Raw genomic sequence first — 14,232 nt, 5'->3', positions numbered from 1 at the left:
TCTGCACATGCCTTAAGGACCCGGCCTGGAATCCCATCAGGTCCGGCTGCCTTGTGGATGTTGACCCGTGCGAAGGCTGTACGCACTTCTCTCTCCGAGATGGTTAGAGGGTTCTCCTCTGCTGGTGCTGCTGATGGCCCCGCTTGGCTGCCGCGGTTGGGGCTGATCTCAAACCGGCCGTAGAAAGTGTTCAGTTCGTTGGGGAGGGAGGCAGGCGGGTTCACCTCGCTTCTGGTTCTTGTTTTGCAGTCTGTCAATGTGTGTACCGCCTGCCATGTGCTCCTGATGTCGCCATTGCTGAGTTTGTCTTGCATCTTTTTTGTGTAGGCCTTTTTCGCCTTCCTGATGGCGCTGTTTAGGGCCGCGCGCGTCGTGTTGCGCGTTTCCACGTCGCCAGATTTGAAACCAGCATCCCGTTCATGCAGATGTGATCTTATGCAGTAATTAAGTCATAACGCCACCGTCTTATGCGCAATCGCTATTTTGCAAGTTGCGCTGAACGCAAACACTTAAGGCTTAAGACTCGCCAGCATATTTAATACCTGGGGGAGTGTTCATATGTTGATTAAGGGCGCTATGCAGTATCTGCTATTTTGCCCCTTGACACAACAAGACTCACCGCATAGCAAATCTCCAAAGTGTCTATGTTAATTCGATGTATCAATTATGATTTTTATCAGCACTTGGACATCTCTCCTTTCAATGTGAGGTTTCTTTCTCTTTTGATCTCACCACTTAACGCACAGAAAATAGCGCTGCGTCATGCACTGATCTTAAAGTGAATGGCAGCCTGATTGGTTTGGTTGAAGTAATGCCCAAACACACTCATGACTAATTCAGGCCGTTTACCGCGTAGCGCACTCATAATAGCTAAATGGTATTGGCCACGCCTCCACGTCTTAAGTTAAGACTGTAATTAATAGAGCCCAGAGAGTTTTACGTTGAGAGATACCTTTTACTCCATTACAATTATTTGACAACTGTAGTCACTAGTTACTTTGCAAATTTTGATTATTAACACAAAACAAACATGAACACTTAAGCAACGCGTTGTGAGCTTGTAGATCTGCTATATTCAAACATTTTAGTACTTTTACTTGTGGTACTTTAAGTACATTTTGATACCAATACTTTTGTACTTTTACTCAAGTACATTTTGAATTCCAGACCTTTACTTGTAACAGATTATTTCTAAATTTCAGTATTGATACTTTCACTTAAGTAAAATATATATAAAGTACTTTTTCCACCACTGCAGCTAGTGGCTGAAAGCCTGGTGACACCAGATGATCTGCAACTGAGAACAAAACAAACCAAAAAAAAAAAAGTTCAATAATCAGTGACAAAATGACAACATTTGCGGTGAACTTTGACCTCGCTGGAGAAATCGATAGAGCAGTGCATGATCCTAAAAATGACAACAGACGGAGCTACGGAAAGATAGGAGAACTCTTTAACTGCCAAAGTTAAAAGTGTAATAGTGTCACCCCAGTAACAGCAAAAAACAAGTGTTTTTCTGAACAATCATGGAATATTGTCCATGATCGCTGCACACACGGAGATCGCCGCATTAAACGCACGCGGATCTCTGGAGTCACGGGGGGGGGAAAAAAGTAGCTGTGTACAATATTCCATTGCAGAGCTGTGGCCTGTTGAAAATGCCTTGTTTTGACCATAAAGCAAAGTGGAACGGAGATATAGGGATTTCCCTTCAGGAAATAAACAGGAAGTAAAGGAGACGATTTTTTTTTAAACTTCCGGGTCAATTCTGGGTCCCCCAAAATAATCATATTTGAACTTGGGAGCCCCCAAAATATTCAAATTTGAACTGGGGACCCCCCAAAATAATCAGATTTGAACTGGGGACCCCCCACCCTGACAAGCACTTGGAATTATAGGAGTTGAGGCATTACATTTAGTTTGACTCGGTTCCACAGATATATATTGTGAAAATAGTTGATCTACAAGCTCACAACAAAAATTGCCTCTTTCTTACATGATTTGACAATTGGCCAATGTTTGAGCACATTTTTCTCCTTTTCCTTTTTGTATGTATTAAAAAGGTCTTAAAAGTCCTTAAAGCGACACTTCACTGTCATCTGGGGACCCCCCCTGGGACCCACAGGTTGAGAAGCAGAGCTCTAGAGAAGTAGTTTGACAGGTATATGGGCCACTGATCCTCTGAGTATCTTAAAGACCGGACCCATTGCAAGTTGCTGTACTCTGTCCTCCACCTTAATTGAACCATCCCAGCCTAGTAAAAGTGAGCTGGGGTTACGTGAGTCAGAGGTATCTTATGCTATCCCAGGACTCCAGGACTTGTTGTTGGCTGTGTTTCTTGTTTTTTATCTCTATACATATATGTTGCACTAGTTTGCTGTGATTTGTTTACATTTGTTGATAAACAGTTTTATTAACATCTATTGGCTTCCATTTTACACTCTTTTTTTACAGACCTATAAGGGTCCTTTTGGTTCATACCGATAGCTGGAGTACTGCCTGCACAGGGGATTTGCATTGGTGTATAGCAGTGGTTTTCAAACCTTTTCATATCAAGGTCAATTATTTATTCGTCATTTGAGTCAAGGACCACCATTTAATGAGATTTAGCCTCTCAGACCCAAGACTTTGAATAATTTTGTTGTCGTTGGATACAATTTTGTCCACAATGCCATGCTGTATTGATGTTGGTACCATAGAAGAGATAACTGGCACAACATAACAATTATTTAAATTAGTATAACAATAATTTACCTTTTGAGAGTGTAAAAAACTCCATCATTTAGCTGGGGACCACCTGGAACCCCCTCAAGGACCACTGGTGGTCCCCGGACCACTGGTTGAGAACCACTGGTGTACAGGACAGTTGGCCACTTTACATGACATTGTGAGGGACAAAGCAATGATCTCCACCTACTGTACTGTGTAATGTACTTACTTCATTACAAAGGAGTGTCAATGAGCGTAGTCTGCAATGCATAGCTGTGGATTTGGGAGGGGGCAGGCCTATTATATTAGCGCTACGGGAACGGGAGATATTTTGGGTGCTAGGCCGTGCGAGGCCATTAGGTTTGGTGCGGTACCTGGTACTGAGGACAATATACTGTCTGTCTTTATTATATAACTTTTTGTGTGGACCCCAGGAAGACTGTATCGACCACTTTGTGGAAGCTAATGGTGATCCTAATAAAGAATAAAGATCCTAATAAAGAATAAAGAACCTCTGTGGTACTGGACTGCTATGTGGAAATGTATAGCGTTAGCGGACTGTAAGTGACCTTCTCTCTGTTTCTCTCTCTCCATAGCACCATGTCTCAGAAGGAGAAGCTGACCTTCTCTCTCTCTGTCTCCTTATCCTCTCCATAGCACAATGTCTCAGAAGGAGAAGCTGCAGTGTCTGAAGGACTTCCATAAAGACACGCTGAAGCCGTCCCCGGGGAAGAGTCCTGGCACACGGCCAGAGGACGAGGCCGAGGGCAAGCACCCCCCGAGAGAGAAGTGGGCCAGCAAGCTGGACTTTGTCTTGTCCGTGGCAGGGGGTTTCGTGGGTTTAGGAAACGTCTGGCGGTTCCCCTACCTCTGCTACAAGAACGGTGGAGGTAAGGAATTATTGTTATTATTATTGAGGGGCCAAGGCCTAAGGGCCGTGAACCCTCTTTGCATCGCTACACTTTTGTTATTATTAATCTTACGCCGTTTTACGCATAATCGCCGTATTATCTCTACCGTGCCGTCACTTTTTACGAAACTTGGCTATATGGTAGAGGGCTATGTCAAGGGTTAGTGACATGAAAGCCACAGCCATTGGCCAAAGGATCATCTCCTGGGATATTTGAGCAATCTGCACTTTTTACACATGAACTTTGGACCAACATCTAAAATCCCAGGGGAAGAGAAGTTTGTACATGAAAAAATGAAACTTTTATGAGTCAATGAATATTGCAGTTTTATGAAACCTATTCTTCTGCCCCTATCACACAATGCAGACTCATAATTGTATGAAACTTTGCAGTATGGAGAGGCATTCCAAATATCACTGAAACCAATCTTACTCCAATTGGCCGAAAGGGGGCGCTATAGCAATCCTTTCTAGTGGAGGGAAATACTAGAAACAATATATGTCTATGTCCATGTCCATGTCCTCTCTAGTTCTAGGCTATTTACGCGTCGCATCGCCTTGTAGATCTGCTATTTACACCAGACTTTTACTTGTAACAGAGTACTTTCTGTCTTTCTACATTGCAGTATTGATACTTTTACTTAAGTAAAACATTTGAGTACTTTTTCCACCACTGATAAAGCGTATTACGGTATTTGTAACTATGATACGACATGCATTTCAGTGTTTTAATAAAGGTGCTTCTGAAGGTCAAAAAGGTCTCTCTCTCTCTCTCTCTCTCTCGCTCTCGCTCTCGCTCTCTCTCTCTCTCTCTCTCTCTCTCTCTCTCTCTATAGGTGCGTTCCTCATCCCTTACACTATCTTCCTGTTTGGGGGGGGTCTGCCGGTGTTCTTCCTGGAGGTGGCTCTGGGTCAGTTCACCTCCGAGGGGGGCATCACCTGCTGGGAGAAGCTCTGCCCCATCTTCACTGGTACGTACACTATAATACGCCACTGTTTCCCAAACAGTGGGTTGGGCCCCGAGTTTGGGTCGCGGACCAATTTTTATGGGTCGCGAGTAAAAATCCCCTTATTTTTCATTTCTTAATTTTCGTTTCTTATATTTTTAATTTCTAACATGTTATTATTTCAAAATATTTTCAAAGAATCCCCCCAAAATTCCAAATATTTCAATAATTAAATACCAAATGAAAAATAAATTCTGTAAATTGGGGGGGGAAAACACATTTACTCAAATACTGTACTTGAGTATCATTTTTTTGGGGCACTTTTACTTTACTTCAGTATTTCACCTTTTTGGTCATTTATTTTTAGTTATTAAATTGACCAAATAAGGCCTTATTAAGGACTTAAAAAGACATAAAGTCAAAGAAAGTCTTACATTTGCGTTCAAAGGCCTTAAAAATAAACGCATTCTCACTCTCCAAGACGGCAAACTGGAAGGGGTATGCCCTCGACGGCACAAGTGGACTAGGGGGGGATATGAGTTACCATTCTAACTCGACCTCGAAGACTGCACCGTTTGACTGGAACGGAACTACCTTCCAGTCAAACGTTTGACGTTTGGTCACATTTGTCACAAGATATGCATTTTGGGGAGTGAGAGTGTGTTGTAAGAATGCTACAGACAGGGAGGAATGTTGTCACTTGTAGGGGAACTCGGCAAAGGTATTGTGGTGTCTGATCTCTTAAAAAACACCTTAACCCATTTAGACCTGGAACCCCATTACGTAACTATACCTTTCAATCCGCGGCTCTTGTTGCTATGTACAGTATATAGCAACATCATTTTTTCTTTTTATTTTAAAAAATATTTGAAGTTTTTCAGAAAACTTAGGTTAGGATTTAGAGGGTGTTTTAAAAATTGGCCTCAGGTCTAAATCGGTTAAGAGGATAGGTCACCCGAAAAATTACTTATTTACTATCAATTACACACCCCATGAAGCCTTGAATTCATCTAAGCCAATAATTTGACACTTTGAGTCTCCTACCGGAGCCGCCGCCGGTCATCAAATTATTGGCTTAGGAATGTGACAAAAAAAAAAAAAAAACATTAATTCAAGGACCCATGGGGTGTGTAATCAATAGAAAAAAAGTATTTTTGGGGGTGAACTATCCCTTTAAATATTGCATTTATTTTTGAAATAGTTCATCTTTTACTCAAGCGGGACAATGCCCGTCGCAGGTTGATGATGTAATTTGTCCATTTGTGGTCCAGCCCTATGGAATACATGTGCTAACAAAAATATATTTAAGATATTGTTTTGATGCTCATATTAACCTTTGAAAGTGTTAGTTTTTTTTAATTATTATTAGCATATGTATTCGTGCCAGGTTTCCCTGGCACAAAATATTTTCAGAAATACATATTAATTTGGGGGGTCCTGAAATTGTTTGAGAACCACTGGTTTCTAGATTGTTCATCACATAGTTATTGTTACAGTTCTAGTGTTTGCCTTTAATACCAGTGGCTGAGTCAGAACACTCGTCTCCCTTTGAGCTCCGCGACCTTATTCTGCCACACGTTGCTAGGCAACCAGGGCTGCACATGTACACCCTTAGAATTCTCTCCTCTCCTCTCCTCTCCTCTCCTCTCCTCTCCTCTCCTCTCCTCTCCTCTCCTCTCCTCTCCTCTCCTCTCCTCTCCTCTCCTCTCCTCTCCTCTCCTCTCCTGTCCTCTCCTTTCCTCTCCACTTGTGTATACATTTCTAAAGTGACAATTTGGCCTTTTCAATTCCTCAATGTTTTTTAAAAGAGACCATTACGGCATCAAAAGTAAACAACCAACTATAATATAAAAGATGGTTAAACATTGGCCAAATTGTGAAATATTAGCTAAGACAGAGGCAAATCTTTTTTTGAAAATATACAATCTACAAGCTTGTGAGCTTGTAGATTGTCTGCTATTTTTTTTTAATTTTCTTTTTTACAATATTTATCTATGTAACCAAGTCAAATAAAATGGGTGGTCCCCAGTTCAATTATGATTATTTGGGGGGGGGGAGGGGGGGGGGGTTACGGCCTGAATAGATTGAGATCCATGCGCTGCTGTAAATCATGGTCCTGGGGTTGACCCCAATATGCCAAAAACACACTGCTGAGGAAAAGCTCACACTGCACCTCTGGACATGGACACACACAACCGTCTCTCTCACACCTCTGTGTGTGTGCACACACACACACACACACACACACACACACACACACACACACACACACACACACACACACACACACACACACACACACACGGCTTCAGTGTACAGAGTGTGCCAAATTACACGTTGCTATAGCAACAGCACAGAAACACATCAGAGAGAGACAGAGACAGACAGACAGACAGACAGACAGACAGACAGACAGACAGACAGACAGACAGACAGACAGACAGACAGACAGACAGACAGACAGACAGACAGACAGACAGACAGACAAACAGGACGGATGGACAGACGGACGGACGGACAGAGATAAAAGACAGGGGGAAATAGAGGTAGAGAGACGTGAGGATGGACAGAAAAAGCTGAAAAATAGATAGTGTGTGTTTTTATGTGTGTCTCTGCGCGTGCGTATGTGTGTGTATCCGCCCCCAGGGAGGGATGCTAAGTAGCTGTTAATTAGCAGAGTGTTTAAAAGGGAGGGACATGACTCCACACACACACACACACATACATGCACGCACGCACGCACGCACGCACGCACGCACGCACGCACGCACGCACGCACGCACGCACGCACGCACACACACACACACACACACACACACACACACACACACACACACACACACACACACACACACACACACACACACACACACACACACACATATGCACACACACACAGTTTTAGCTATTACCTCCATTCGTCATACAGTGAAGTATATGGGGCTGAAGTGGTTCATCGTAGCAATTTATACCTCCTTCTCACCATAGTAAATCTCTCTCTCTCTCTCTCTCTCTCTCTCTCTCTCTCTCTCTCTCTCTCCTCTCTCTCTCTCTCTCTCTCCACAGGTATAGGCTATGCCTCCATAGTGATTGTGTCTCTATTGAACATCTACTACATCGTCATCCTGGCCTGGGGATTCTATTATCTGATACAGGTACTGTATGGAACAACATGTTCATTATGCTCCGTAAAATGGTTAAAAGTGGTTAATATATAATGTAATAATGTATATCTGCAAAGTAACTAGTAACTAAAGTCTTCAAATAATTGTAGTGGAGTAAAAGTACAATATTTGCCTGATGTAGTGGAGTTACAAGTAAAAGTATTGAAAATTGGAAATACTCCAGTAAAGTAAAAAATACCTCAAAAGTGTACTTAAGTACAGTACTTGAGTAAATGTACTTAGTTACTTTACACCACTGCCCATCGCTCATCCAAACTTTATGTGTGTGTGTGTGTGTGTGTGTGTGTGTGTGTGTGTGTGTGTGTGTGTGTGTGTGTGTGTGTGTGTGTGTGTGTGTGTTGTGTTGTGTTGTGTTGTGTTGTGTTGTGTTGTGTTGTGTTGTGTTGTGTGTTGTAGTGTTTCCAGCCAGAGTTGCCGTGGGCCAAATGCAACCAGCCATGGAACACTCCCCGCTGTGTGGAAGACACCGTCCGCAAGAACAAAACCCTCTGGCTGGCCGCCAACACCACCAACTTCACCTCCCCCGTCACCGAGTTCTGGGAGTAAGACACACATCAATACTGCAATGTAGAAGTACTCTGTTACAAGAAAAAGCTCGGAATTCAAAATGTACGTAAAAGTACAAAAGTATTGGTATCAAAATGTAATTAAAGTACCAAAAGTAGTTTGAAAATAGCAGATACAAGCTTGTAGATCTGCTATTTTCAAATAGCCTAGGTATAAAATAGGACTAAAGTGGTTAATGTATGTATTATAATGTAATCATTTAAATCTACAAAGTAACTAGTAACTAAAGTTTTCAAATCATTGTAGCGGAGCAAAAGTACAATATTTCCCTCTGAGATGTAGTGGGGTAGAAGTAAAAGTATAGACAATTGGAAATACTCCACTAAAGTAAAAGTACCTCAAAATTGCACTTAAGTACATTACTTGAGTAAATGTAGTTAGTTACTTTACACCACTGAACAGGTGGTGGCCAACTCCCTTATCCTGTGCCATTTTGATTTTGCGAGTACATCTTGGTTCGAGGGCTTAATGAAATCCCTCAAAACCAAGCTAGAGTCAGCTCAGAATAGACTGATCAGGGTCATTCTAGGGTTGGGACCCAGATCCCATACAGGAAGGAACCAGTTTAGAGAGCTCAACTGGCTCCCAATAAAATCCAGGGTAACCATGGCCAGATTGACCATGGTTCATAAGATCATATATGGCGAGGTCCCCATATTTGAAAAGACATGTTTTACTCAGAGAAAGGAAGTACGCCATTTCTTCACCAGAGCCACTGTAGCAGGTGTGAGCCATCCGGCTTTTAAAAGCAAATTGGGCGGGGAATCATTTACTTACATAGGAGCCACACAGTGGAACGACCTCCAAACCAGTGTCAAACTGACAACCAATCTGAGGTCTTTTAAGCAGCAGACAAGGTCTATTAGAAAAGGTTCCCCTATAGAGGGTCAGTAGACTAGGAAAAGATAAGGGAGCACTTGTTTGTGTGTATGTACTGTATATTTTAATGTCATGTGTTTTGTACTGTAATGTATTGTAACTTGTATTGACTGTTAATTGTGAGAGGACCTCAACGTAAATAGGTCTCAGGACTTTCTTGTGTAATGCTCGAACTGCTGTAACCATGTGGTTTTGCTTTTCAAACAAATCAAATCAAATCAAATGCAGTAAGGTTACATGCACAAAATCATGGCATATGCCTTCATGATACAATAATAAGCATGTCACTCAGTACTCTATGGGTATAGGACCTATACCCATACTGTTACAGGTAACAGCGTCTCCGCCATATGTGGTGGCTACCAATTATAGCAGAGACAGCACAATACTTTGCCAGACTCTTTGCCTCCTTTTTGGGCATCCCAAGTTGTTGAAACCCTCTAACGAACAGGCTGTGGGTAGGATAATGTCCTAGGCTGACAAATATAAAAAACTAATAGTCTGCACCTATAGCCAGTGGTTTAAAGTGACTAAGTACATTTACTCAAGTGCTGTAGTTAAGTACAATTTGGAGGTATTTTTACTTTACCAGAGTATTTCCAATTTTCAGTACTTTTACTTCTACTCTATTACATCTCAGAGGCAAATATTGTACTTTTACTCACTAAATGATTTGAAAACTTTAGTTACTAGTTACTCTGTAGATTTTGATTATTATTACAAAACATACATTAAACACTTCAGCCCTATATACATCTCGGCTATTTGAAAATAGCAGATCTACAAGCTCACAATGCGGCGCATCGCGCCGCATTGTGAGCTTGTAGATCTGTTATTTTTGCTATTCTTGAATTTGAATCCTGAAAAGTAACAGTTTTGGAGATGTGAGGTTTCCACCCGACAGGGACGATATGTGTAACTACATTCATTTACTGTATGATGTAAGTCATCGTGAATGTGATGTGATGTTAGATTCTTCATTAAATTCAACTTATTGACGATCCATTGAGATGAGCTGTGAATCAAACGATCAGATCAGATCAGACTTCCTGTTTACTCTGAATGATAAAAAAAAGAAAATGCTCTTTCTGACAAACAAAGCCAGCCTTTCATCACAATATAACGCTCACAGTGATGGAAAGTTACTAAGAACCTTTACTCAAGTCAGGTACTGTACTTGTGCACTAATATGCAGGCTTACATAGAGGTGCAACACCTCATCAAACTAATCAGTTTAATCAATTATTCAAAAACATAATATTGTACTTTTACTCCACTACAATTATGTGTAAACTTTAGTTACTAGTTACTTTGCAGATATAAATTATGATATTATGAAACATACATTAATCACTTTTGCCCTATTTTATACATTTGAAAACTATTTGAAAATAGACGATCTACAAGCTCACAACGCCTCGCATCGCGACGTGTTGTGAGCTTGTAGATCTGCTATTTTCAAACATTTTATTACTTTTACTTTTGGTACTTTAAGTACATTTTGATACCAATACTTTTGTACTTTCACTCAAGTAAATTTTGAATTCCGGACTTTTACTTGTAACAGAGTACGTCTACATTGCAGTAACGATACTTTTACTTAAGTAAAACATTTGAGCACTTTTCCCCACCACTGATAATAATGGATAATCAATAATGCATTAAACTCCTCTGTGTGTTCACAATAGGCACAACGTGCTGGGGATCAGCGGAGGCATCGATGAGATGGGACCCATCAAATGGGACCTGGCTGGTTGTCTGGCGGCTGTCTGGATCATCTGCTTCTTCTGCATCTGGAAGGGAGTCAAGTCCACCGGCAAGGTGCCTGTCTGTCTGTCTGTCTGTCTGTCTGTCTGTCTGTCTGTCTGTCTGTCTGTCTGTCTGTCTGTCTGTCTGTCTATAAATTCAGCTTTTGTTTTCTGTTTGGGTTAGGGTTACGCACACGCACGCACGCACGCGCGCGCACACACACACACACACACACACACACACACACACACACACACACACACACACACACACACACACACACACACACACACACACACACACACACACACACACACCTCATGTGATCACACATTCACCAGGACTAAATTTAGAAAAAAAAACATGAGACCTGAGGTGACGTCATGGTATCCTTGGCAACGGAGTAAACATGCAGAAAAACGAGGGAAAGGAAAAAGCCGAGTGAATTTCCAGAATTGAGCGTATAGCATAGAAATCAGCAATTTCACAATTTAGGCATTTTATCAGTCAAATCCAGAGTGACTTACAGTAAGCAAGTTAAACACGAGGCATAGAAATGATAATCTAGGATCATAGATCATTTATAAACCAAGAATCAGTCTAATATCAAAAAGTAAATAATCTGTACACAGTGGTGTAAAGCAACTAAGTATGTTAACTCAAGTACTGTACTTACGTACAATTTTGAGGTACTTTTACTTTACTGGAGTATTTCCAACTGTCTATGCTTTTACTTCTACTCCACTACAGGCAAATATTGTACTTTTACTCCACTACAGTTATTTGAAAACTTTAGTTACTAGTCGCATCAAGTCGCATCGCGACGTGTTGTGAGCTTGTAGATCTGCTATTTTCAAACATTTTAGTACATTTACTTTTGGTAATTTAAGCACATTTTGATACCAATACTTTTGTACTTTTACGTAGTACATTTTAAATTCTTGACTTTCACTTGTAAACAGAGTACTTCTACTTTGCAGTATTGATACTTTCACTTAAGTGAAGCATTTGAGTACTTTTTCCCACCACTGCCGACAGCCATGTTGTACTGTGTACCGTATAATGTATAGAAGCAGACAAGCAGTGGATTTATAGCGGTAACTGCAGCTTTACACGTCCATAAAACAACATCAGCAACAGCAGTCAGCGCAGACAGACTATGCAGTCGATGCCAGACACCCCCCCTCCCTCCTCCCCCGTCCCCCTGAAGGCTTATTGATTGGTCAGGGCTGATTTATTCTCTGTGTTCGCTGCCAAGGCCTGTAACCGAGCAATTAACCACATGTAAAACACAACACACTGACCTTACAAGCACTGTGTTTGCGTGCGTGCGTGCGTGCGTGCGTGCGTGCGTGCGTGCGTGCGTGCGTGCGTGCGTGCGTGCGTGCGTGCGTGCGTGCGTGCGTGCGTGCGTGCGTGCGTGCGTGCGTGCGTGCGTGCGCACATGTATTACTTGTAGCACAGTAGAACAGTGGTTCTCAAACTTTTTCGTGTCAGGACCCCCAAAATGATATGTATTTGGCTGCGGACCCCCATCTCAAATATATTTTGTGCCAGAGATTTTTTTTTTTTTTTTTAATCTCGAACATTTGTGCAAACATTTTAATATATATATATTTTTTAAAGGTTTTTTTTTTACTCAAATCTTTGCTTCTGGGGGTCCCTATTACAACATATTTTGATGGGGGTCAGCGGCCAAATACATATCATTTTGGGGGTCCTTGACATGAAAAGGTTTGAAAGCCACTGAAATGGAAACATATGTTTTACAGAAAACGGATTTAGAAGACATTTGTAGAATCCCCCAGAAGCAAAGATTTAAGTAAAACATTTCGCTTTAAAAAATATATAGATTTTGCAGATTTGCACACATTTTCCACGATTGAAAAAAAATAAATAGCCAAAGAAATCTTAAAATGACAGATGCGTTCCCGGTCTTAATGGGTTAATGGGAAAAACAGCATGTAATGATAATTCAAAGAAGACTTTAAACTAGCGACTGGAAGCATAACATATTTAGGGCAACGTTTACTAAGGTAAAAAAAACTGGAAATGTTTCCCAGTGCCTTGAATTTTGGACCACGGTTTTCTTACCTTTTCTATGATTCTATGGTACAGTAGAAAAATCATCATAACTCTATCACGGGTCCGCCACAGCTTGAAACGTGCGCCAATAGGCCTTGTGTTAGATCGCGTATTCTTTTTTTTCTTTTTTTTTGTGAGATCTGACAGAACACTATGCAACCAGAAACAAAAAGAAAAGCTTTGAGCTGTAATGTTTGGTGTTTTATTTTCCCTGCGTGTGCGTGTGCGTGTGCGTGTGCGTGTGCGTGTGTGTGTGTGCGTGTGCGTGTGTATGTGAATGTGCGTGTGCGTGCGTGTGCGTGTGTGTGTGCGTGTGTGTGTGTGCGTGTGCGTGTGAATGTGAATGTGTGCGTGTGTGTGTGTGTGTGTGTGTCCAGGTGGTGTACATCACGGCCACCTTCCCGTTCGTCATGCTCATCGTGTTGTTGGTGCGAGGCGTCACTCTGCCCGGCGCCTCCGAGGGCATCAAGTTCTACCTCTACCCTGACCTGGCCCGCCTGCAGGACCCCGAGGTACGTAGGTGGCCCACACACTGCCTTTATGATACGGATTAAGTAATTAGAAGCAGGAGGTCAATGGCAGCGGTTCTCAAACTTTGTCACGTTTGAGATGCTTTCTTTTAAATATAAAAAAAATTGCAGATGTACAAGATCTTGTACATCTGCTATTTTTTTAATAGCCAACATATAAAAATGAACACTGGTCAATCAAGGTGAGCCTCTGTGTTCTGTCTTCTCGTCTTCCAAGGTGTGGATCGATGCCGGCACGCAGATCTTCTTCTCCTACGCCATCTGCCTGGGCGCCATGACCTCCCTGGGGAGCTACAACAAGTACAAGTACAACTGCTACAGGTAGGGCTGTCCCCGTTCATGGAGGGTCTGCTGGGGTGGGCTCGTGTTTGTGTGTGTGTTCATTAACACGGTATATGTGTGACATATAGGGACTGTTTGTTTGTGTTCATTAACACCGTATACTGTATGTGACATATAGGGACTATTTGTGTGTGTTTATTAAAACCGTATACTGTATATGTGACATATAGGGACTGTATGCTGCTGGGGGCCCTGAACAGCGGTACCAGTTTTGTGTCCGGATTCGCAATATTTTCCGTCCTGGGATTCATGGCACAGGAGCAAGGGGTGGACATCGCTGATGTGGCCGAGTCAGGTACGTTCTGAGGAAACCCAGGCGGTTATGAGGG

At 41.9% G+C, this 14,232-nt stretch overlaps 1 protein-coding gene across 1 annotated transcript in view; it reads left to right on the top strand.

The window, feature by feature from the left end:
- LOC308079425 (sodium- and chloride-dependent taurine transporter-like) overlaps positions 1–14,232 on the top strand; it is a 46,635-nt gene that overhangs the window by 14,658 nt on the left and 17,745 nt on the right. The window contains exons 2-9 of the mRNA XM_080420901.1: positions 3,367–3,599; positions 4,456–4,590; positions 7,633–7,721; positions 8,148–8,293; positions 10,886–11,018; positions 13,409–13,543; positions 13,779–13,882; positions 14,074–14,198. Coding sequence (XP_080277027.1) covers positions 3,371–3,599; positions 4,456–4,590; positions 7,633–7,721; positions 8,148–8,293; positions 10,886–11,018; positions 13,409–13,543; positions 13,779–13,882; positions 14,074–14,198 — 1,096 coding nt within the window. The 5' untranslated portion in view covers positions 3,367–3,370. The remainder of the gene's footprint in view (positions 1–3,366; positions 3,600–4,455; positions 4,591–7,632; positions 7,722–8,147; positions 8,294–10,885; positions 11,019–13,408; positions 13,544–13,778; positions 13,883–14,073; positions 14,199–14,232) is intronic.

Source organism: Gymnoscopelus braueri, assembly GCF_963280865.1.
Source record: "Gymnoscopelus braueri genome assembly, chromosome: 3".
Classification (NCBI taxonomy): domain Eukaryota; kingdom Metazoa; phylum Chordata; class Actinopteri; order Myctophiformes; family Myctophidae; genus Gymnoscopelus; species Gymnoscopelus braueri.
The sequence above is the reverse complement of the archived record's forward strand: the minus strand, read 5'-3'. Positions and strand labels throughout refer to the sequence as shown.